At 48.4% G+C, this 22410-nt stretch overlaps 1 protein-coding gene across 2 annotated transcripts; it reads right to left on the reverse strand.

Moving 5' to 3' along the window:
• Window positions 1-3833: 3833 nt before the first annotated feature.
• DELE1 (DAP3 binding cell death enhancer 1) lies at window positions 3834-18557 on the reverse strand. 2 transcript variants are annotated; one of them, XM_057732444.1, is made up of 13 exons: window positions 18132-18557; window positions 16941-17055; window positions 16711-16846; window positions 14528-14675; window positions 13400-13561; window positions 13067-13155; window positions 12868-12964; window positions 9824-9966; window positions 8825-8983; window positions 8639-8731; window positions 6023-6182; window positions 5272-5499; window positions 3834-4436 (listed from the first exon to the last, which is right to left on the reverse strand). In XM_057732444.1, exons 1-12 carry the CDS (start codon window positions 18160-18162, stop codon window positions 5273-5275), a joined length of 1560 nt encoding a protein of 519 aa, XP_057588427.1. In that variant the 5' UTR covers window positions 18163-18557; the 3' UTR covers window positions 3834-4436; window position 5272. The 2 variants fall into 2 exon arrangements, with proteins under 2 accessions (XP_057588427.1, XP_057588437.1); XM_057732454.1 differs by having other exon boundaries at window positions 8672-8731; window positions 18132-18266.
• Between the last annotated feature and the right edge of the window lie 3853 nt (window positions 18558-22410).

Here is a 22410-nt window from a genome sequence, read left to right on the forward strand (position 1 = left end):
CAGTGTGTGAACTGGGTCTATGAAATCGACTCTGACAGCAGCAAACCTTCCAAGGGAGAGGGAGTGAAAAAAATAGCAAATATTTTCCCAAGGCTCAGCCTCATAATTTTCCTGGAAATTTCCAAGCAGTCTATTCAGCTTCTCAATAACATGGGGCTTTCCTGGATACTAAAGGCAAAATTCCTTTCTGAGCCTCTCCTTTTGTCCTTTTTTAGAGCTCAATACACATATTCACTGTCCACAGAAATGGGCCAATCATACTCCCAATTAGGGATAATGAAAACCATCCACACTTGGAATGTAGCGAGGCATCATTATTCCATTATCCCATTTTCAGATGAGGAAACAGGCTCTCAAAGTGCTTCAGGAGCTTCAGCAATGTTTCAGGAGCAGGGTCTCAGATCTCTGATCATCTCACTCCAGGGCAGAGTAATCCCTTTACAAGATCTGCGACTTGCAAGCTATTGGGTTCCCCAAGTCAATGAAAGAGGCCAGGGGACACCAAGCAGGTAGGGTCTCCAACCTGACCAGCCAGGTACCTGGCACAAGGCAACACTTGAGGCATACTTGTTGAATGGAAGATTAAATGAATAAATGGGTAAATAAATGCTACAGGATTCCCTTTTCTCCATTTTGGAGCTCCAGGTAAGACTTCGTTAGAAAAGAGAAAAAAAGGTTCCATTATGTGAAAGCAGAGTCTGAAAACCACAGCACTGGAGTAGACAGTGCTGACCCCCAATTGCTAGTGGATTTTCAGTGCAGAGCTGATGTTGGGAGGTGGAGAGAAGAGATGGGGAGAGATGACCTAAGGAAACTGGAACCAGGGCTCACACGTGGATCACTGCCTCACTCTAGTTCAAAAGTCCCAAATCTGTAGTCCTTGGACTCCCTGAATACTAGGCGAACCTTCGTGTACAGGCATTTTTCTAGGGAGAAGATACGGAGTTATCAGATTTTCAAAGGAACATGTGACTTATAAAAAGGTAAGCAGCGCTGTTCTCAGTCACGATCTAAACCTCCACAGACATGGGCAATTTTAGTCACAAGGAGTCTGAACATTTTATAGCCAAGGAAATGGCAAGACAGAAAGGGCGGACTGGCTCAGAGCCACATGGCAGGCTTGTGACAGGGCTAGCATTTGCATCTGAGATTCAGGATGATGTTCTTTCTAATATAGCAAGGGTTCTTCACCTGGTGTTCTTGATTGGGCTTTAGGAACTAAGAACCTGCTAAACTGCATGCAAAATTGGGAGGTTGCGCGTTTTTCTATGGGAAGGAGTCAGTGCTTTCATCTGATTCTCAAAGGGGTCTGTGACCTAAATAAGATTAAGGACCACTGTGATCCTCTATTCCCCACAGAACCTGGAGAACTCATGGGTAGAGCTGTTCCTGTTCTGAGTCAACCGACCTTTGATCAGGACGGGGGTGTATGTACGGAAGGGTTAGTGCTCTCACCCGAACCTTGCAACCCCTCCAAGTAGGCTGATGCCACCCCTTTCCCCAGCAACCGGCTGAGAGTGAGACAGTGTGTACCGTGACAGAACTGAGTGTGCTGAACAGAAAGGTTACAGAAACTTCTTGACATCAGCTGAGATGTCAGAGCTGAGACTTTGGACATGCTCAAAACAGTTTCCACTCTGTCCCCCGGGAGACCGAAGGAGCTGGCGAGCCAGCGAGCACTCAGTTAAATGTCGTCTTAATTTGGAAGGCGCAGAGGGACATTTTTTACCAATAGTCAGCCGTTCTCCTGCACCAGGAGTGCAGCACAGTGCTCACTTGGAGCCTGGGGGCAGTTCCGAGATTGACAGGCAGCCTCCTTGTCTGTCACCCAACTTCAGCTTGGCAGCTTACTGACCCTACCTCTCTCTCCCCTGACTGAAACGAGAGTGAGATGGCAACCACCACCCTTGGGACTCTGGAGAGAACCAAATCTCCAACGCGAGAAGATAGGAAGGGGGAGGGAGGCTCAGCCTGGCACAGAGTGTGTACCTAGAAAATAGGTCAGTGTTTTCCAGTCCCTACTGAGTACTGGGCACAATATAATGGGCTGGGGCGAGGGGAGGATGATCAGAAACACTCATCCCACAAACATTTTGTATTTACTTGAGCAATTGCTATGGGTCAGAAGTAGCACTAGGAATGGCAGTCAGGGAAGCGGTATACAGAATCATTCATTCAACAGATATTTTAAAGCACCTCCTGTGTGCTGGGTGGGCTTGGTGCTGGGCGTCAAGGTGGAGAGAGGACAATGCATAGGATCACTCATTTACTGAATGAATATCTGCCGAACATTTACTAAGTGCCCTGCACTGTATTAGCACTGAACAGACAATGAACCAGTGTCAGCGTTCCCTAAAAACAGCATCTCCAGGTGAGGATACTGAGGCAGCAGAGCCTTGGGCAAAGGGCTCGTTGCTGAGGGCATCAGGGCTCCAACCTTGGGTCATCTGGACTCAGGCTGGCCCTGCTGGCAGGGGCCACGTCCCTAGCCTCCCCTCACATTCCCTTTCAGGGCACTGACAATGAGTCATTAATAACGGAATTTTAATGGCAAAAGCACAGCGGTTCCAGGGTCTGCAAGGAAGCCCATCCCCTGGGGCTGTACGGGGACCGCAGGGACTGAAGAGCGAGGATTTTTAGTCCCTTGACAACATTTCTCTCACGACTCTTCCATCCTTCCTTCTCCACAAGGAGAGCTTAAAAATATCCTCCCTTCACATGTGCACCCTAAATTGGATCAGCACTTAACCTGTAACAACTGTGGGGCAGGGAGAGCCCATCTGGACATCAACACAGGAGGCCCAGGGCCCCTGGACTGTCTGAACTGCCCCTCTGCCCCAGGCATGGCCAGAGGAGCCAATAATCAGAGAACCCAGGCTGGCGAGTGGGGCTCCACGGGCAGGCAGGAAGTGACACTTTACACGGAGGGTGCCCCGGGAAGGTTCATCAGTGATCTGCGGGGAGCCGGGCTCTGTGCCCAACTCTGTGAGGAAAGCATTGGGTTAACTGAGTTCTTTACTGCAGGACTTCTTGGAACCTTAAATATGCTGATGTTCATTGTGAATCTATAAAAAGGGGATGTCTAGTGCAGTGCTTCCCAAACTTATTTGACCACAGAAACCTTTTATTTTTCCCAGAGAGATTAGCACACTGCACATCTTAAAAACCTGAGCTTTAACCAGTGTGTGTATTGAGCCCTTACCTGCACGACGGTGACTTGTGCTAAATGCTGAGGATACTGGAATCCAAAGACAAAGCTTCCAAGGAGCCATCTGTGGGAGGAAGCCACATGAGGGGAGCAGTGGGGGTGAGGCCAGTGTGCAGGGCAGCCCTGGAAAGGGAGCAGAGGGCAGGGCAGGTGCTGGGGCTGGAGGAAGCGTAGGGCTCCAGCAGTGAGACGTTTCTGAGAAAAATGTGGCAAGACCACTGGAGGTTTTGCCGGGGTGGGGGATGCAGGCAGCAGAGAGGGAAACGTGGACAACTCCCCTCCTCAAATCCTCCCCCCTTTCAGCTGGCCATGCTGGGTGGTCTTTCTCATTTGGACAGTTCCTAGGGGGTTTGGCCCTCAGTCTCTCCCAACCCCCAGCCTCAACTACATCTCTGCTATTGAACTTGGGCTAACATCCAGAAGCTTCAGAACAGCTATACACAAATTCAGTAATTGGAGTCATTAGCGTTGACTCAGAAATCATTTTTTTCTATGTCTCTCTCAGAGAAGCTTTTAAGACCCTTTAAATTGGTTAATGGACAGTTTAGAGATGAGGATGGAGCCTCGGCTTTCGGCTTCCCCTGCCTGTCTCCCTGGCTTTCCCCAACATACTCAAGGGCAAGAGTGATGAGATAATCCAGTATCTGTTTTATTAAACTCCCATCCATTTCTGGCACAAACGTTTCACAAACGAGGATCTTGAAATCTGCACTCTCCTGCTCCAAGACTCCCAGGGCTCAATCGCCATCTACTCCCTCATATCGGCAGGACGATAATAACGCTTTTATATAAAATTACAGTGAAAACTGTGCAAAAGAGCCCTGGGCCAGGAGTCAGGAGGCTGGGGTCCTTGTCCTGGCCTAGTGACTCATAAAGCCACATAACCATGGGCATCACTCTGCCTCCTCAGACCTAACTGAGCACCAAGGCCCTTTCTGCAGTGAAATGCCCCACATTAGCCTTGGAGGGTAGGAGGGCAGGAGGGCAGACACTACTGCCCTTGGTCTATAATTGAGGAAACAACACAGCAAGTTAGGCCACTGCTTCAAGCGGACGTGGCCAGAATCTGGGTCTTTACACACTTTCCTCTTCTTTACTGTGCTGGGCAGGTACTTAATATTCTTTGGGAAGGCAGGTGAATAACTGGCCTCTTCTTTGGGATTCAAGTTGTGGTATCTCTCTGAGAACTCGCAGGCTCCATCTTTAGGGCTGAGTGAAATGTGAAGGTCTGAAAAAGTCAAGCAGTTACATCAGGCATTTAGACACTAACACTCCTTCCTTCCAAATCAAGGTGAAATGGAGACAGTCATGAATCCATGGGGATGAACAAAAGTGGATGTGAGTCATTGTTTCCTGACTTTAGGCAGCATGGAACTATCCCATGACTTTTGCCACTGGATCTGTGCTCCCCTTTATGCAGTGTCACAAGGTTTTTCTCTACTTGACTCACTATTTTTAATATCTGTGACACAATAACATGCTAATCACATTTTTAAAATATATATTAATATACAAATATTAAAATAAAAAAACTATTAGTATGAATACGATCTAAAATCCTCTTACAAAGCACCGGAGGCACACACATCAGATGCTGGCAAAAAATGATGTAGTCTAAGCCTGAGGAAACTGAAGACTGGCAAGGGGAAGGGATTTGCTCAAAGACAAAGGCTAAGGCGAGGACCAGGGTCTCTGGACCCTTTAGTAAAGTTTTTTAAAGGTCACTGAACAAAACTTTTTTATGTACAAAACAGAAATGACTGTGAATGGGGAATTCCCCGGCAGTCCAGTGGTTAGGACTCCGCATTTTCACTGCCACGGGCACATGTTCAATCTCTGGTTGGGAAACTAAGATCCCTGCAAGCCACGTGGCGTAGCCAAAAAATGAATGTATCCACCGCTCATTTGTGAGGCTACCAACTAGGGGAAATGGTCAAAGTCATTTATTAGCCATGCACTTGAAAGTGCTCGAGAACCTGAGCTCCCATGGAATTCTCACCTCCTCCCTGCCGGCCCCTCCCCCCAGCACCAGTGAGAAGTACCAGTGACTGCATTTATCTCACCTTAGCCAAAACCCAGTCTGACGAGACGCCTTTCCAAGGGGTAGGGGTGAAGGGGGACAGCCCTGCTGGGGGCTCCGGGGCTGGCTCTGTGACAGAGGAGGCCAAGATTCCCTGTGCTCGAGGCGTGTGGCAGGCACGAGGCTCCCGCCAGCAGGGTGTTCAGGCTGCAGAGGGAGGGGCTGGAAAAGGACTTCAGTCTTCTCACTGCCAGGTCACTGGGCCCCGGGGCTGCGAGGAGAGGCGAGAGCAACTCTTACTCACGCTGTGTTCTTGGACTCCTACGTTGGAGCAAGGGCTTGTTAAAGGACTTGGTTCCCCTGGCACTGTTAACGCAGGTCAGCCTGAGTGAGTCAGGAGTGAGCAGGGCTCCTACAGCCCTGGACGGTAAGTCAGGGCACAGAGGCAGCCTCGGGATAGTGCCTCTCCTGACAAGTCATCAAAGCAGCCACCATGTATTCAACACCTCCTGTGCGCCAGGCTGTGCTAAGCCTTTTGCTATCATCTCTTTTAATCCTTACAGCCTAATGAGTTTTCAGAGGTGAAGAAACACAGGTGCAAAGATATGCAGTCCAAGTTCAGGAACAGAGCAGGGGTTAAAACAGGTTTGATTTGTTTGACTCAAAAAGCTGTGCTTGTTCCCACCAGTGGAGCAGGAAATAACAAAGAGACCAAAGGCTACTGCCACCCCCTTCTCTGTCACAGGGTACTGAGCTCCGGGGAGGGGCCTGCTGGCTTTGACTCTCATCTGTACCTGCTGCCTCCACGGAAAAGAGGGTCTGCAGCCTCTCCTGGGCGGGCGCGTTCCCCAGAGCTGCTGACTGCTGGTAACATCTCACAGCCTCTCCCAGATTCCTCTGCACACCAAGGCCCTTCTCATAGCAAATTCCCAAGTGGTACCTGCTCTGTGGGTCCTAAAGGAGAAAATGGACAGACACACGGATGCACACACATGCAGGACTAAAGAACTGAAATGCTGGGGGAGGAGGAAGGTGCAGCAGTCAGCAGGCTGGTGCTTCACCCCTGCAGGGTCAGGCCCAGCCCCGACCCTCCCTGGACCAAGGGGTCCCAACTATGAAGAGCCACAGGCCCAGAAGAGAAAAGACAGGGATCCCTTCACCCAGGGAGCTTCTGGCCAGAGCAGTGTGGAAGCTTGTTTTGCTGAGGATGGTGCTGAAAGTGTGCAGAAGCAGAGTCTGCAGGAAGCACTCAGCCTTGCTATGGGAGCCCAGAGAGTCAGGCTCCTACGTTATCCTGAAAGAGCCAGAAGCAATGGTGGTGGCTGGGCTTCCGAAGGCCCTATATGCCTTCCTGATCTCTACCCAGAGGGCTACAAAGCACACATTACACAGAACATGTTTCTCCTCCCTTGCAAGGTTGAAAGGCTAATCCCTTTGCCCCTAGCACTGGATCCTCTCTCCCCTCTCACTGAGAACTAGGCTCCTGGGAGAGGCAATATCAGGTAGGTATCAGGAGCCCAATGTGTACAGCCAGATGCCTGGGTTCCAATCTTGGCTCCACCACTTACCAGCTATGTAACCTCAGGCATCATAGTCTATGTCTCTGTGCCTCAGTTTCCTCTCTGTAAAGTGGGTATAATAAAAGCACCTACCTTATCACCCTTTCATGAGGATTAAATGTATCAATATGTGGAAAGTGCTTAGATTATTTTTACACCTTTAGTTGCCCACCTCATTAATTTCTCCCTCTCTGTAATGAATATTTTCATTATATTTAATCTCCCAACCATGGTTCCATTTCTCTTCTACCCTCTAAAGAGTTTCTGTAACATGTAGGTCAGAGTCTATGTAATAAATATGGACTCAGGGCCACAGGTCAGCTTAGGACACAGGTCAAAACACCCAGACTGTTATGTATGTGTTACACAACATCCCTTTGTGAACTTCTCCTCCTGGCACACTGGGTGACTAATGCAGGCCAGGGTGCCCCCAGGCTTGTCCCACACCTGGTCACACAGCCCACTAAGCCCAAGGAAGGCTCTGGGGCTCTTTCACAGAAAGGCAGGCACAGAAGCAGGTACTGTTTGGGGATATTGGTTCCCTTTTGACAGCTAATGCAGATATTTTGGGCAACACAGAGTAAAAAAGAAGTATTCTGATGCTCAAGAGTTCAATGATGCTATCACTATGTTGGCCAGAAAGCAAAGAGAAGCAGCAGTCCTTATGCAGGGAAATTATAGTACATGGCCTCTGCTGGCTTTAATCCAGGGCTCCTGCTCCTTCAAGATACAACTCAAAAAATACACTGGTCAAAGACACTTGACTTCCCTGGTGGCGCAGTGGTTAAGAATCCACCTGCCAATGCAGGGGACATGAGTTCCATCCCTGGTCTGGGAAGATCCCACAGGCCTTGGAGCAATGAAGCCCGTGCACCACAACTACTGAGTCTGCGCTCTGGAGCCCTCAAGCCACAACTACTGAGCCCACGCACCTAGAGCCCGTGCTCTGCAACAAGAGAAGCCACCGCAATGAGATGCTTGTGCACCGCAACCAAGAGTAGTCCACACTCGCTGCAAGTGGACAAAGTCTGCACACAGCAACAAAGACCCAATACAGCCAAAATAAATAAATAAAATTATTTTTTAAAAAACAAAAGAAGACACTTGAGGATACAGCAAACCCACAGATGTCTTTTCAGTGATTCATAGTGACATAAAGCTCTGAGATTTCCTGCATTAAAGATACCTGTTTAACAAAGTATTTCCTGAATCCATTTGACCATTTTTGCCTCGCATTATTTATAAATGTTCCATGGAACTCATGCTCTGTGGAACAAACTCCATGCTGCCTGGATGCCAACCCATAGTTCGCAGACAACCAGACGTCCTCTGCCCCCCACACCACTCAGTGTCTTCACCTCACCAAGGAAGTCTTCTGACTTCCCTGGACTAAGCCACTTGTGATGATGCACCTCTCGTATGTACGCTTTACAAAGTGCTTTCACACTTATTATCTCAGTTAGATTTTGATCCGCACAACAACCCTGTGAAGCAGTAGGCAGGTCAGGCAGGCATTATTATCCCAATCTTAGAGACGAAGAAAACAAGAAGTGGCCAGCCCAGTAGTAGGCTAGTAAATGTTTAACCACCAGCCCTCCAGGGGAAAGAGCCTTGCTTTGTAGCACTTGGCAATTCTTTGGCACTAATGCTCCCCCCATAGCTGATTTCAAGCTAACAACAATTCTCGCAGGCGGGTGTGAGCCAGTGCCAGCACACCACTGGACCTGCCCAAAGGGCACACGGTAAGTCAGCAAGAGTTAAGGCTTGAAGCCGGCCCAATGCTCCTATCAACCGTCTCCCAGGCACGGTTGGGAGACGGTTGATATCATGCCTGGATATGAGACCTCATACCCCATTGCTGGCTGCAAGCCAAAGATATCTCACGGCTCTCTGCTCGTCCAGGTACGGCTCCTTGGTGAAAAGCACCCCGAGGAAAGCTTGGGCCTGTGGTCAAGGAGGAAGAAAAAAGGTATCTTGGTCACTGCCAGGCCCCACATGCCCCAAATGCCCAGGAGAGACCCCACCAGTGGCACTCACCTCTCTCAAGCCTGAGTCTGCAGCCTGCTTCAGCATGGACACTGCCCTCTGCCGCTCAGGGTCCCACGAGGAGGCTGGGTCTTGCAGTAGGCACCTGGCATAGCGGTACTGAGCCAGGCTGTGGCCCTGGCTGGCAGCCAGCTGGTAATAAGAGGCTGCCTGAGGCAAAGGGAAAAACATCCAATCAACTGGTAACTCTGTAAGCTGCCTTTTTTTTGGAGTGAAGTTTTAAAAAATTAATTAAATAATTCATAATCATCACAGATTAGCCAGAAAATACAGATAAGCCAAAAATAGAAACAAAATTCCAAGAAATCCTGCCTCCTGAAGATCATTCTCTGTTAACATTTTAGTGTACAGCCTTACAAATTTCTTCCCCCATACATACTATATGTATTAACATATATACACATATACATTAATATACATACACTCTCACACACATGTGTGTGTGTGTCTGTTTGTCTGTGTGTGTGTGCACGGAGAAAGGAAAAGACAGAGAGAGAACTACACTCACTATTTTGTAGCCTATTTTTTTTTTACTTAACAATACACCATGAATACCTTCCCCTACAAATAAATATAAATCCAGCACATCATTGTTTAAGGCCCACACAGATGTTATTAACCAATTCTCTATTGAAGGAACTTGAAGTTGCTTCCCCTTTTTTGGCCATCATACACAAATTTAAGAAATAACATTCTTACATATAGCATCTTCACATACTTATCCTACTTTTTAGAATTAATTAATCCATTCGTCAAAGTAACGTTCCAGGTCATGAGGATACAGCTGCAAAGAAGAAAGACAAGGTTTCTGGCCTTCCTGTGTTTTGAGTCTAAACTCCTAGAAGCTGGAGACTTCTTTCTTATTTTTCCCTCTGCGCTGGAAGAGAGAAGCTGGACTTTCCCAAGCCCTGCCCACTGCTCACTTTTAGAGGTCACTCTGGGCAGAGCAGCACAGGTGACGGGTCTGGGGGCAGGAAGAAGGGGCGGTACCTTGCTGAGGTCCCTGGGGGTGCCTCTGCCATGCTCGTGACACAAACCCACGTTGTACTGTGCTTTGCTGTAGCCGCGGTCTGCTGCTTTCTGGAAGTAAGAAAAGGCTGCCATGTAGTCCCCATCCCTCATGTTCTCTGTCCCTGTAAGAAAGCACAGGGCGTAAATACAGCTTCCTCTGTGAACTTCCCACATCTTTAGTCAGATACCCACAGACTCCGTCCTTTCTTTTTTGTGCTAGACACTGTGCATGCATTTCCATCCTCTGAATATTCCACTGGTTTGCCATAGACATCAGTGGGTTCTGCCCTCCTGTACACCATCCTCCTCTTGGTAACAGCATCCTAATTTTCCTTTGGGAACAGCCCTCCCCTCAGTGCTGTCAATGAATGTGCCTGCACTCTTCCCAACCACTCCGAAGACACTGCTTCTCAGTTACTGCCACCTGGATCCCTGGAGCCTCACCGATTCCTGTCCTTTCTGAGGCTTGGCAGGTCAATAGATCCCAATAGATTCCTTTTGTGCTTAGGTTAGCCAAAGTGGGTTTAGGCTGCATGTAACCAACATAACATAACCGATACAGCTGACACTGTTAATCCTGCTTTATGAGGAAACTGTAAGAGATAATATAAGAGAGCCCAGCTCCAAAGCTCATGTTTTTCTATCATCCAAACAAAAAGGAAATCAGGAAGGGCTGGGCACAGCCTACTCTCAACTCTAAGCCTTTGCTCAAGCTGTTTCTCCTGCCTGGGATATCTTTTTCTGCCTCCGTCATCAGGCCTTCCCAACCTGTTTCTGCTCTAGAACCTTCAGACCACACTCAGGCTTTAAAAACTCTTTTTGCACTTACTTCATATACAAGCCTTTTTCTAGGAACTAAACTGTTTCAAGAGTACAAGCCCTGTCTCCTCAATTAGACTGTAAAATCCCAGAGGCAGAAGCAGAAAAAGAATGTAGAAGAAATAACTTTGCATAGGGCGAAAGCTCTATACAAATGCAAAATATGATTATGGCTTATGCTCCCTTTGTGTTCTGCCACAGTGCTTAGCACTTGCTGAATAAATGAATATGTATGTGAAGGAAGGAATGGGCAAGAAAATTCTCAGAAGACTGTCTGCCCATCAAAAATCACAAAAAGCTAATGAGATGGAAGCCGGGTTCCATTCAGCCAGCAGTGAATGAGTCACCTTCCGGCTGCCTGAAATTCACTGTCAAAGGTTCACGGAGCCCTCTGTCCTTGAGGAGAAGACTCAAGAGGGCAAAGGATCCCACCCTGTCCCCATTTCCCACACTGGCTCCTCTGCCTCTAACCTAGACCAAGTCACCATTACATTTTGCTTAGGCATCAGTAACAGCTCCAATCTAGTCTCCTGTTTCCCCTCTGGCATCCCTACAATCCACGTCTGTCTACACAGCAGGCAGAGAGATCTTTGAAAAGTAAATCATATCATGTGACTGCCCCACTTCCTGCTCCAGCATAAAACCCTCCAATGGCTTCCTGTCTCATTTAGAAGAACGGGGCTCAGAAGGCCTGATCTGATCTGGCCCCTGCCTGCTCCTCTGACTTCATCTCTTTCTACTCTCCTGGTGATCGCTAAACTACAGCCACGCTCACCCTTTTTTTCGTTCCTTTAACAAACAAAACTCAGTCCTGCCTCAGGACCTTTGCACTTGCTGTTCCCTCTTCTTGGAAAGCTTTCTCCAGATGGAAACAAGACTGGCTTGTTTTTATCAGTCAGGTCAAGATCGTTCCATCCAAATCAAAGCTGCTCCTTGCCCAAGTCACTAACACATCCCCCTGTTTAATCTTCTCCATAATATTTATTACCATCTGAAATTTTCTTTTTTATTTGTTTGCCAATTTATTGTTTTTCTCTCTCTCTCAACTTACATGGCAGCTCCATAAGAGTAAGGACTTTGTCTTGTGAATCACTGTAAAACAGCTAAAACAAGGCTCAGCAAAAGGTGAATGCTTAATACATTTGTACTGAATGAATCCCAATCCCAGCCTCTCACCCACAAGTCCACTAGACTCCAAGAGGTGCTGCTGGGAGTCTGGATCTCTGCATGAGAAGGCCTGAAACAAGCCAAGTCACTGTGGAGAATAAGACAAATGGTGGAGAGGCATCTGGAGTCTACAGAGGTGGGTAAGGTGCACGTGAAGGCCTGCTCCAAACTTCAGGAGACTGTTCCTGCCTAAGTGTGGCAGAAAATTCAAGGTGTCTTCCAAGATTTATTTTCTCCGTCTTACACAGTAACGGAATTTTCAGGTAAGCACGTGGTCATTCAGCTAAAGACTACATTTACATTTCCCAGGCTCCTCTGTGACTAGGTATGACCTTGAGCCTTCATTCCGGACAATGATTAGTGAAACTTCTAGGCTGGGAAGGAGTGGTTCTTTAGCTTTCCCACCTTTCCCCTTCCAGGTGGCTAGAATTTAGATATGAGGCAAACTGAACCTTGAGATGGGAGCTTGTTTTAAGAACAGCAGAACCGGACTTCCCTGGTGCTGCAGTGGTTAAGAATCTGCCTGCCAATACAGGGGACATGGGTTTGAGCCTGGTCCGGGAAGATCCCACATGCCACAGAGCAACTAAGCCCATGCACCACAATTACTGAGCCTGTGCTCTAGAGACCACAAGTCACAACTATTGAGCTCACGTGCCACAACTACTGAAGCCTGCACACCTAGAGCCTGTGCGCCACAACAAGAGAAGCCACCACAATGAGAAGCCCGCGTACCACAATGAAAAGCAGCCCCCGCTCGTCGCAACTAGAGAAGACTCACGCGCAGCAAGGAAGACCCAACACAGCCAATAAATAAATTAATTAATTAAACGTTAAAACAAAAACAAAAACAGCAGAACCAATTGAGAATAGGTGTCTGACACCACTGTGCCACCATGCCAGCTTTGGTCTACATACCTGGGAGAAAATAAACTCTCTCTTGTGTAAACCACTCCCTGCCCTGACTCTATTTGACCTACCCCATATGCTTTCCATCTTCCCATCCGCCCGCCTTGAGGCAGGGTCCACCCAGTTACCCAGGAAGTTGAAAGCGATGGAAACACTGAGCTGGAAGAGCTGCTGAATGGAAGTCACGGCCTCCTCGAGGGAAAGACTTTTTGATTTATCTTGTTCCTGGGGAAGAAATATAAAGACTCATCACGGGACAGTTCACTGGGATTGCCACCTGTCCAGGGGAATGTTATAGGGATCCAGGTGGCCAAATCTGGACAATACCTGCTTTTCGCCAGTGGGCTGAGGTTGTGCTGGCTTTGCCTTCGACTTGAAGCTACCGCTGGCGTGCAAGAAGCCGATGTCACTGGGATCTGTAAGGGAAAAGGTATTATTTCTTCTTTTCTCCCACTCTCCAGGCCACTCAGGCCTCTACCCAGCACCACTGCCAGGAACCAAAATCATTCCAAATTGCCCCAGAAAGCATGGGGGCTCACAAGAATGACAATTCCCTTATCCGGCATATACACCAAGAAATGTCCATCTACCCAACTCCCCACCCCCAGCCCACCCCACCCCACCACCATCTTCTGCTGATTTTAGGAGGTAGGGCCATACCTTCCTCAGAGGGACACTGAAGACTAGCTGCTCTCAAGGAGGTGGGTGAAGAGAGGCTCTGGGGTTGAGTGGAGGGTTCTTCCTGGCCCAGCCTGAGTTCGCTGAGGCCAGTGTGCCTGGGAGCCGGGCTAGCAGGGATGGGCAGAATGTGTCTCCGCAGTGCTGGGAAGAGCCAGTGAGAGAGGTGATGTCAGAAGGGGATCAGTTCAGCCTGCTGGGGCTGCCTGAGCCCTCCCTGAGGTCTGGAGGACCAAAGGAAGAATCTGGAAACTCCTTAGACATGTCCTTCATGTGCTTCCTCCCCCACTTCCTGGCTGGCTTCCCTCCGCGGAGGGGAGAAGAGCCCACATTTATGCTGACCCCCTGATCCCCACACCCCCAAACATAAAGCGCTCCTCAGCTTGAATTCTTCCAGTTGCAGGGAGGCATCTACTTTATTCACTGTTCTAGCACCAGCACTTCGCACTTTGACGGTAATGCTGATAATGACTATGCTCATAATAATAAGGGCAAGAGCTGAAACTGATACTCACTGAACACATACTACGTGCCAGGCACTGTTCTAAGTCCTTGACATGTATTAATTCATTTAGTGCTTCCAAGAAACCTGTGGGGTGGGTTTTATTATTCCCCATTTTATAGATGAAGAAACTGAGGCACAAGGAAGTTAAAAGTGACTCGTCCAGGGACACAAAACTAGTATCAGCAGCTCTGGGCTTGAACCCTGACAACGTGACTCCAGAGCCTTAATCACTATGCTGCATTGTCTCTGTACCATGGTGCATAATAGCCATTCAATAAAGATTCACTTATTAATGAATGACTGACCAGAGAATGACCTAACTGGCTGAGGGGTGGGCAGGAAGCCACTCCTAGGATCTAAAATAGCCTGGACCCCTGCAGGGCTCCCTCCATGGAAGGTGAGGGGAGGGCATGGGAGGACCCTGGAGGGTAGGTGTGAGCTACACCCTGGGTGGACAGCCTTTCCTCCCATTCCCCTTCCTCTGACTGCAGATAGGAAAGGCAAGGAGCTGCTGATGGCTCTTTTCCTGAGGTGTGTCCAGAGATGCTTCCTGGCCCAGAGAAACTCCCAGCCCAGCCCTTCTTTCCCCGGGACTGAGAGCTCACAGGAACGTGCGTGCCTCAAGGAAGATGACAGGAAACAGTTCAGGGGACCGCGCCAAGAGCAGTGCTCCGCTCGCTGAGGTCCTGCCGGCAGGGACGCCTGGAAGTGGATCTGCCTTGCCAGCTGCAGGGCCAGCACGGCCAGAGTGCCCTGAGGAAGATAGCACATCAGGGGACACAGCTCTCCACCAGTCAACTTCTTCAGTCTCAGCCTGCAGCTCCAACATCACTTCCTTACAAAGCCTTTCCTGACTCCTGGATGAGGCCGCTGATCCACTACACACTCTGGTAAGCACCTGACCTTCCCCACTGGAGCCCTGGTCACACTGGTGCTCAGTTATCTCTACAATTATTCATCAAGGTCTGTCTCTCCTGTTAGTCTGTAGGCACCATGAGGGCAGGAACCACGTCTGTTTTGCTCCCTTATGTATTTCCGGCACCTAGTAGAGCCCTAAGATACAGCACTACTACATACATGCTGAATAAATGCATAAGGGAGTGACAAATAAACAAAGTCTAAGCAGGCAAAAAGATAATGTGGTAAGTTTGGGCTTGGCCACACATACAGCCAAATGCAGATAGATCAGAGTTCCCCATGGGGCTCAGTCTTTCTCTAGCCTGGCACAACTCTTCCCCACCCCCAAGCCACCCCACCACACACACATTCACAGGTACAGGCTTGCTGTGGCTGTCTCTTCTCCAACAGGTCTGCAGAAGACCTAAGCTAGCTCCTAGCCCAGTGACTGCTTGGTTTTCCCTGTCCCTTCCTGTGTTGTGCATGAGAAGGGACACCCAAATACTTATTTATTGCAACAGGCACTGTATACACTGGCAAACAAGACAGACCCAGTCTCTGCCCTCATGGAGTTCATATCTTCATTGAGGGAGAAAGACAAAATCCAAGTACACAGAGGAATAATATAATAACTACAAATTATGCTAAATACCACTAAGGAAACAAATTAGGGGTTTACATAGAGCATAAGAGGGAGGCCTGACAAGACAGGGAGTCGGGGAAAGCCTCTCTGTAGAAGTGATGTGTGCGCTGAGACCACAAGGAAGAGAAGGTCCCAGCAATGTCAATAACAGGGACATGTATCCATATCTCTGGAGATAAGCTTGTGCTCAGGTTCTTTCACATGGGCAGTAGTGACAGAGCTGAAGAATGGCATCAGGATCCCTGAGATGCAGACCCAGTTTCTAGAAGGACTCACTATAGGATTGCCGTAGGGTTCGTATCTTTGACAAAATGGGAAAACACTTTCCTCTCCAGGGTGTTATGCCCCTAGGCCACAGCTTCCTAAAGAGAAGTGCCCCTGGCATGGAGACATTCCAATCTCAGCTCTGCTGATGATACCAAGTTACAGATGAGACAACTGAGGCTCAGAGAGGTCAAGCCACTTGCCCAAAGTACACAGCATGAAAGTGAGAGGGATGAGAAGTAATGGAGATGAGAGTGATGTGAGTGCCAGTTTCATTTAGAATATCTTATAAGCAGAACCTGAGAGGCAAAGATCTGCCCTGTTAGATCTCATGTTAGCTCGTGTTACTGAGCTTCTGCCTTTAAAGACTAACAAATATTTATGGAGCAACTATTATGGGCCAGGATATGTACTAAGTGCTTTTACAAGCCATACTAGGTACAACAACCATGCTGTAGAGCATAGCGGCTAAGAGCATGAGCTCCAGAGTAAAATCTGGTTCCCCTACTTAATAGCTATGTGACCTGAACAGTGTTACCTAAAGTTTCAGAGCCCGAGTTTCCTCATCTATAAAATGGCGATTATAGTTCCTCTACAAGATTTTGTGAGGATTAAATAAGATAATATATATAGAATACATTAACAAATTAAAAGTTTGCTATTTAGTATTATTTAATTGTAGCTTCATGAAGGCAAGAATCATATCTACCTTGTTCTCTGCCATGTCCCTAGTGCCTAGCAAAAAATGCCTGGCTCGGAGAAGGTGTTAAATAAATGTTTACTGAATGAAAGGAGGACTATATACATGGGGAGCAGGGGGAAAGGGAACAGCAATATCTCCCCAAATATGCTCCACTGCCACAGGTTACTCAAATTTTGAGTGTGGGCACTATGATGCCCTAGCCCTTGTTTCTAGGCTGTAGTTCCACATAGGATCATTCTCATCCACACTGAAGGTCAAGGACAGGACTGGGGAAGCCTTACCCATGATATGGCATCCCACAATGTGTTCCGGGAGTCACGGGCAGACATCCACTGGAAGGCATCCTTCCATCCATGGGACTTTGGGCCCCTGCTTGGGCGTGGGCCTGGGCCTGGGCCTGGGCCGTGGGGGCCAGACCTAGAAGATACAACAGAGGCTATCAAGTTCTGTCCTAAGTGGGGACAGAAGGAGGCCAGGGGAGCACAAGGGTGATGGAATGGCAGTATCTCACCTGTCAAAACTGGGCACAGGGACCAGCAGGTTGGAGGAGGTAGCCTGAGACCCACCTGGGCTGGTGGACTTGGGGGTCACCCCATGGACGCCAGGTCCCAGCAGATGGGGAAGAGCTGTGCAGAGCAAGGATCAGTCACTTTGCTTTGTTTTGTTATTTATTTAAAGATTTATTTTATTTATTTATTTATTTTTGGCTGCATTGGGTCTTCGTTGCTACTTGCTGGCTTTCCCTAACTGTAGTGAGCCAGGGCTACTCTTTTGTTGCAATGCATGAGCTTCTCTGTGCTATGGCTTCTCTTGTTGTGGAGCACAGGCTCTAGGTGCATGGCCTTCAGTAGTTGTGGCCCATGGGCTCAGCAGTTGTGGCTCACGGGCTCTAGAGCACAGGTTCAGTAGTTGGGGCACATGGGCTTAGTTGCTCTGCGGCATGTGGGATCTTCCAGGACCAGGGATGGAACCCATGTGCCCTGAATTGGCAGGCAGATTCTTAACCGCTGCACCACCAGTGACGTCCCAAGGATCAGTCACTTTGACATGAACGGGATTGAGGAAAGGGGATTGATATAATCTTTCCTCTGACCCTTGACAGAGCCACGCCCCAGCAACCCAGGAAACACTGGCACCTGCTTCTGCAGAGGTTCTTAAACAAGGATACACATGGGGATCTTTTGCCTAGTACAGATTCCAGCGTGCCATCCCAGAACCAAATAAACCAGGATCATTCAGGGTTGAGTATCAATATTTTGAAAAGGCTCCCCATGTGTTTCTGACGCCCTCCTAGGGCTGACACCCACTGTTCTAAAATGACCAGACATTCATACACAAACTCACTCAATGTTTGGAGCTCTCTGTCTCTAAATCTCGCCTCTTTTCATTGGCTCCGCCTACTCCATTGGCCTCTACTTATCTTTCCTGGACTCTGCCCACCAACTCCTGCTACTTGACTCCTCCCCCTTCCAATGGCTCCAGCCATCTCCCAGGCTCTAAGCTCCACCCCCTTCCTACTAGCCACGCCCACACGCCAAATTCCAAAGGCCCCAGACCTCACCGCGTAGTCCCGCCCCTGACGACCCTGCCTCTCCTCCGCTCTAACACCGCCCACTGTTGCTCTGGCTCAGTCCTCCGGCCCGTCCCCTCCTCAGTTCCAAGTCTCAGCTGCCACAAGACTCGCGGCTCCGACGGCCCTTACCTCGGCCCAGGAGTCCCGGGAGCCGCCACATGTCGTCGCCAACACCACAGGGCTTGCAGCCGAAAGAGCGAGGCCAAACCACGGGACGGCGGCTAGAGTGGCCGCGGTGGCACCCTCGGAGTGGCGGAGGCCCCGAGGAAGCTCACCGCCAGCCAATTAGAAGGGAGCCCAGCCGGAAGGACAGCCCTCAGAGAGAGGAAGTGGGGGTGTAGGCGTGTTTAGGGCTAGCCGGGGGGTGAACTGCGGCAAGGGCACGGGAATGTGGGCCCGGCCCCTAGTGCAAGAGGTGTCATTTGCTGCCCGCACAAGAATTGGCGGGGGGAAGGGTAGGGCCCAGGTGGCGAAGCTGAACGCCTCAGAAGCAGGACCTTTGAGAAGCTGGGTGAGAGCGGCATGGGTGGTTCGAGACGACCTTGCAGACACCGTGGAGACTCGAGGAAGAACAATCTTCCCCAGGCCCCGAGGCTAGACGAGGTGGGAGACGCCAGGCTCAGAGGATGGAGGAGAGGAGCCTTAGGGTCCGACGGAGAAAACTAGTAGTCCGAGCTTTCCGCCGAAGGCCATCTGCCTGGAGTTGCAGACCCGGCCCGACTGGGTAGGCGATGAAAAACTGCGGGTGGGGTTCTGATTCGGGGAGGATCCAGCTCTGGCTCCGCTTTGTCTCACCGTGTAGCCTCGGGCCGAGTCTTTCCTGGGCCTCCGTCCGCCCCGTGATAGGGTCAGATGGAGTGATCTCGACTGGTCCTTCCTGATTTGACAAGGGCAATTTGAATTGCTGCTTTCAAAATACCTAAGAGGAGACTGGCCCCTTCCCCGCCCCGACGCCTGTTAATCAGAGCTCTCATCTTCAGACCCCGCCAGTGTTATCTGTGTATTCTTTTGTTGGGCAGAGAATCGGTCCTCTTTCCCCACCCATCAATCCATGAAATAAAGGAGCTCGAATTCAGGTGTAAGTTGCTTACACTTCCTCCCTCCTCCTTTCTCCCAGGTACATGACTTCTGAGTTGATGGAAGTCTCTATCTGGAGTAAAAGAGTACTGGGGGCACCTACTTTTAGACCCAGGCATGTGTATGACAGCTGTATTAATTTGTTTAGCAACTTTTGAGCCATATGTCAGCCACCGTCCTAGAACCTGAGAAGACCAGTGAGTAAAGAGCATTTGTAGCTTCCAGGAAGACATGGTCTATTGTTTTCACAGTGGCCTCTGGAGTCCCACAAATGGTTTGAATCCCAGCTTTCTTACTTCCTGTTATGTATTCTTGGGCAGTTTACTTAACTGCTTTTACCCTCAGCTTCTTGATCTATAATACAGGAAAAAGAATACCTCATGCAGTCGTTGTGAGGCGTAAATAACACATTTAAAATGTTCAGCATAGTTCCTGGCACACAGTAAGAGCCTAATAAATGTAAGTTGCTATTAATTGCAGTGGTAGAGGAGGTGAGTAGGCAAAAGGCATAGATATGTCCCAATAGAAGCATGAGCACTGGGTTATGGGATACCATGGAAGGATTCAGAAAAGTAGTTGCATTTGACCTGGATCTTTAAATATGAGTAAGAGTTCACCAGGTGGAGAAGGGAGAAAAGTATTACAAGCAGAAGAAACAATAAATAAAGGCCCAGAAGTGTGAATATTGGGAAACTTCAGAAATACCCTTACTTTGGGATTTGGGGCAGCCACCTTTCACATTCCTTGTGCTGTTGCGTCAAAATAAAATAACAAGCATGCTGGTTCAGCTCTCTTCTTCCTCCTAGCACTTCAGCATCCTTCTTCCTTTCAGCCTGTCTGCAGTTGGTTTTATTTGTCAAGGCTTGGCCACATCCAGCTCTTCAGTGACAACTCCCCAACTGTTTGAGCCCTCGCTGCTCTCCACTTTTCCCAATTCCTGTAGCACTTAATTTCTTACCACACAATTTAGCAGTAATTATATGTTGTCCTGTTATTTAATTATCTCATTTGTGTAAGTGTAGTCTCCCCAATTCTCTCCCTCAGGGCAGGGATGGCATTTTCCCATTTTGCGTCCCACATAAGGCTTGACACAAACTGTCAGCCCACAGAAGACGTTCAAACAATACCATTGACTTGACTGGACACTTTGTGCTAATGATTATTACAGACAAGACCATCAGACCTCAATAATGGGATTTATTGATTTGAGTGGAAATGTATTCATTCCACATACATTGAAGGCCCTCCGTGTTTAAAGTGAGTTGAAAATTTTTGAAGATGTTTGTTCCTATATGTAGAATGGTGTTTCAATGTTTCTTGTCCCTAGAAGCCTATGAACACTAACAGACCATGTGAATGAAGGGTACTTGGTGAGGGCAGCTGGAGTCTTCACTGACACACCAGATCACCTGTTCAGTGCTTCCCAGAGGAGTGCCATCAGGAATACCAACTTTGTTCCCTTGCCTTTAGCTTCTGAACTTCCAGGTCTGAACCATTAGCCATTCTCTTCTGCTCCCAAGGTTGCTCTGTGCTGTTGGCTTGCGGCCCAAAGTCAATCTGACCCAATCCTTCTACAAAGATAAGCTGTTTAACTTACCTCGGGAACTTACTGCCCAGATGTCCAGTTAATCACCTTTTGTTGATGCCACTGTATACTCAACACAGTGAATGGTCTAGACATTTGTTGTTGGCTTCGCTTTGTAGACATTCTTAATTTGCGTTCATCAAATATATGAGAGCTTATTCTGTGGAGAATGTCCTGAGTATATAACAATTTTTTAAAAATGGACGTGGTCCCTTCCTTCAATGGAGAAAATAGTCTAGCAGAGCAAACTCAGTAGACAATTAAAATCCAGAATGGTCCTTTAGTTATGTATTGCAGCATGGCAAACTCTCCAAAATTTAGTGGCTTAAAACAGTCATTTTATTATCTTTTGCAGTTCTGTGAAGTGACTGGGCTTAGCTGGGCAATTCTGCTGGTCTCACTTGGGGTCTGTCATGAAGTGGCAGTCAGATGGCAGCTGGGGCTGGAGTCATACAGAGGCTCAACTAGGCCTCTTTCTTTCTCCATGTAGTCCCAGGGCCTCTCCAGCTGGGTAGCTGAACTTCTTAAATAGTGGCTCAGAGCTTCTAAAAGTACAAAAGTGGAAACGGCCAGACTCCTACAGGTTTAAGCCTGGAACCCACACAGGGTCACTCTTCCCACACTCTGTCGGTTGAAGCAATTCACAGGGTCCTCCCAGCATCAGGGTGGGAAGGGAAGACACTCAGGCACAGCTACAGAGGAATGTGGGGTTTTTTGTGGGGAAAGTACAGGGTGCTATGGGAACACCCATGGGAGGCTCATAACCTAGATACGGGAGTCAGGAGTACTTCCTGGAGACAGTGACTTCTAAACTGATGAACCGGAATGATGAGGCCTGGGAACTAGCCAGATGAAGAAGGGAAGGGAAAACACAATTCAGGCAGGGGAAACCACTGATGCAAAGTCCCAGGGAGGCAAAGAGAGCACAATTTAAGATCAGTGCGACTGTAGCAAGGTCAGGGAATGGTGGAGGGGGTGGTATGGGATAGCAATAGCCCTTCAGTCTGGAGAGGTAAATGGGGCCAGATCATTAAAGTCTTTTTGTTTTTAACTTTTATTTTATATTTTATAGTTGAATAACAATGTTGTGATAGTTTCAGGTGTACAACAAAGTGATTCAGTCATACCTATACATGTATCTATTTTTCCAATTCTTTTCCCATTTTGGTTGTTACATAATGTTGAGCAGAGTTCCCTGTGCTATACAGTAGGTTCCTGTTGATTCATAAAGTCTTATATAGCGCCCACCCCCAACCCTCACCCCACCTCTGGACTCTTTCCTGAAGGCAAGAACATCAAAAAGGAAGGAGGGGCATGTTTAGGCCCGAGGGAATCCTAAAAGGCTATTGGCTGTTGTGGAGGGGATGGTTTGGAGAGGGTCAAGCCCTCATTTTTACCCTGTACCTTCTAGCCAGTGACCTCACTTTCATTACTGAGAAGGCTGAGTCATTACTGCACTGATATCAGTTCCTTTTGCTTTTTGTTAGTGAAAATTTCTATTATTAAAAAATGCAGACTCCTTTGTGCAAGTTTTTGTTTTTGTTTTGTTTTGCATTAGGGAAAAAAAAAAACAAAAACATGTCATAGAAAACCCACTATTCCTGGTAGCATCTGGACATGAGGTTGGCCAGGTGGTCAAACAGTTTATACCTAAGTGTGAGCTGTGTTAAGGAAGAGCCTGTCTGTGAAAAGCAGGGACCATCCCAGGCTCAGTGGGTTCTACCCCTCACTTAAGAAATGGTCTGT

Source organism: Hippopotamus amphibius, chromosome 1 (genome assembly GCF_030028045.1).
Source record: "Hippopotamus amphibius kiboko isolate mHipAmp2 chromosome 1, mHipAmp2.hap2, whole genome shotgun sequence".
Lineage (NCBI taxonomy): Eukaryota > Metazoa > Chordata > Mammalia > Artiodactyla > Hippopotamidae > Hippopotamus > Hippopotamus amphibius.

Bases quoted from the DNA above. Each gene is read 5' to 3' on its own strand.
- DELE1 (XM_057732444.1), bottom strand. From the start codon at position 18,162: ATGTGGCGGCTCCCGGGACTCCTGGGCCGAG. The intron at 16,847-16,940 runs GTGAGATACTGC...TGTATCTTCTAG, and splicing joins CCTGTGCCCAGTTTTGACAG to GTCTGGCCCCCACGGCCCAG. The intron at 13,156-13,399 runs GTATGGCCCTAC...TTTCCCTTACAG, and splicing joins TCAGTGTCCCTCTGAGGAAG to ATCCCAGTGACATCGGCTTC.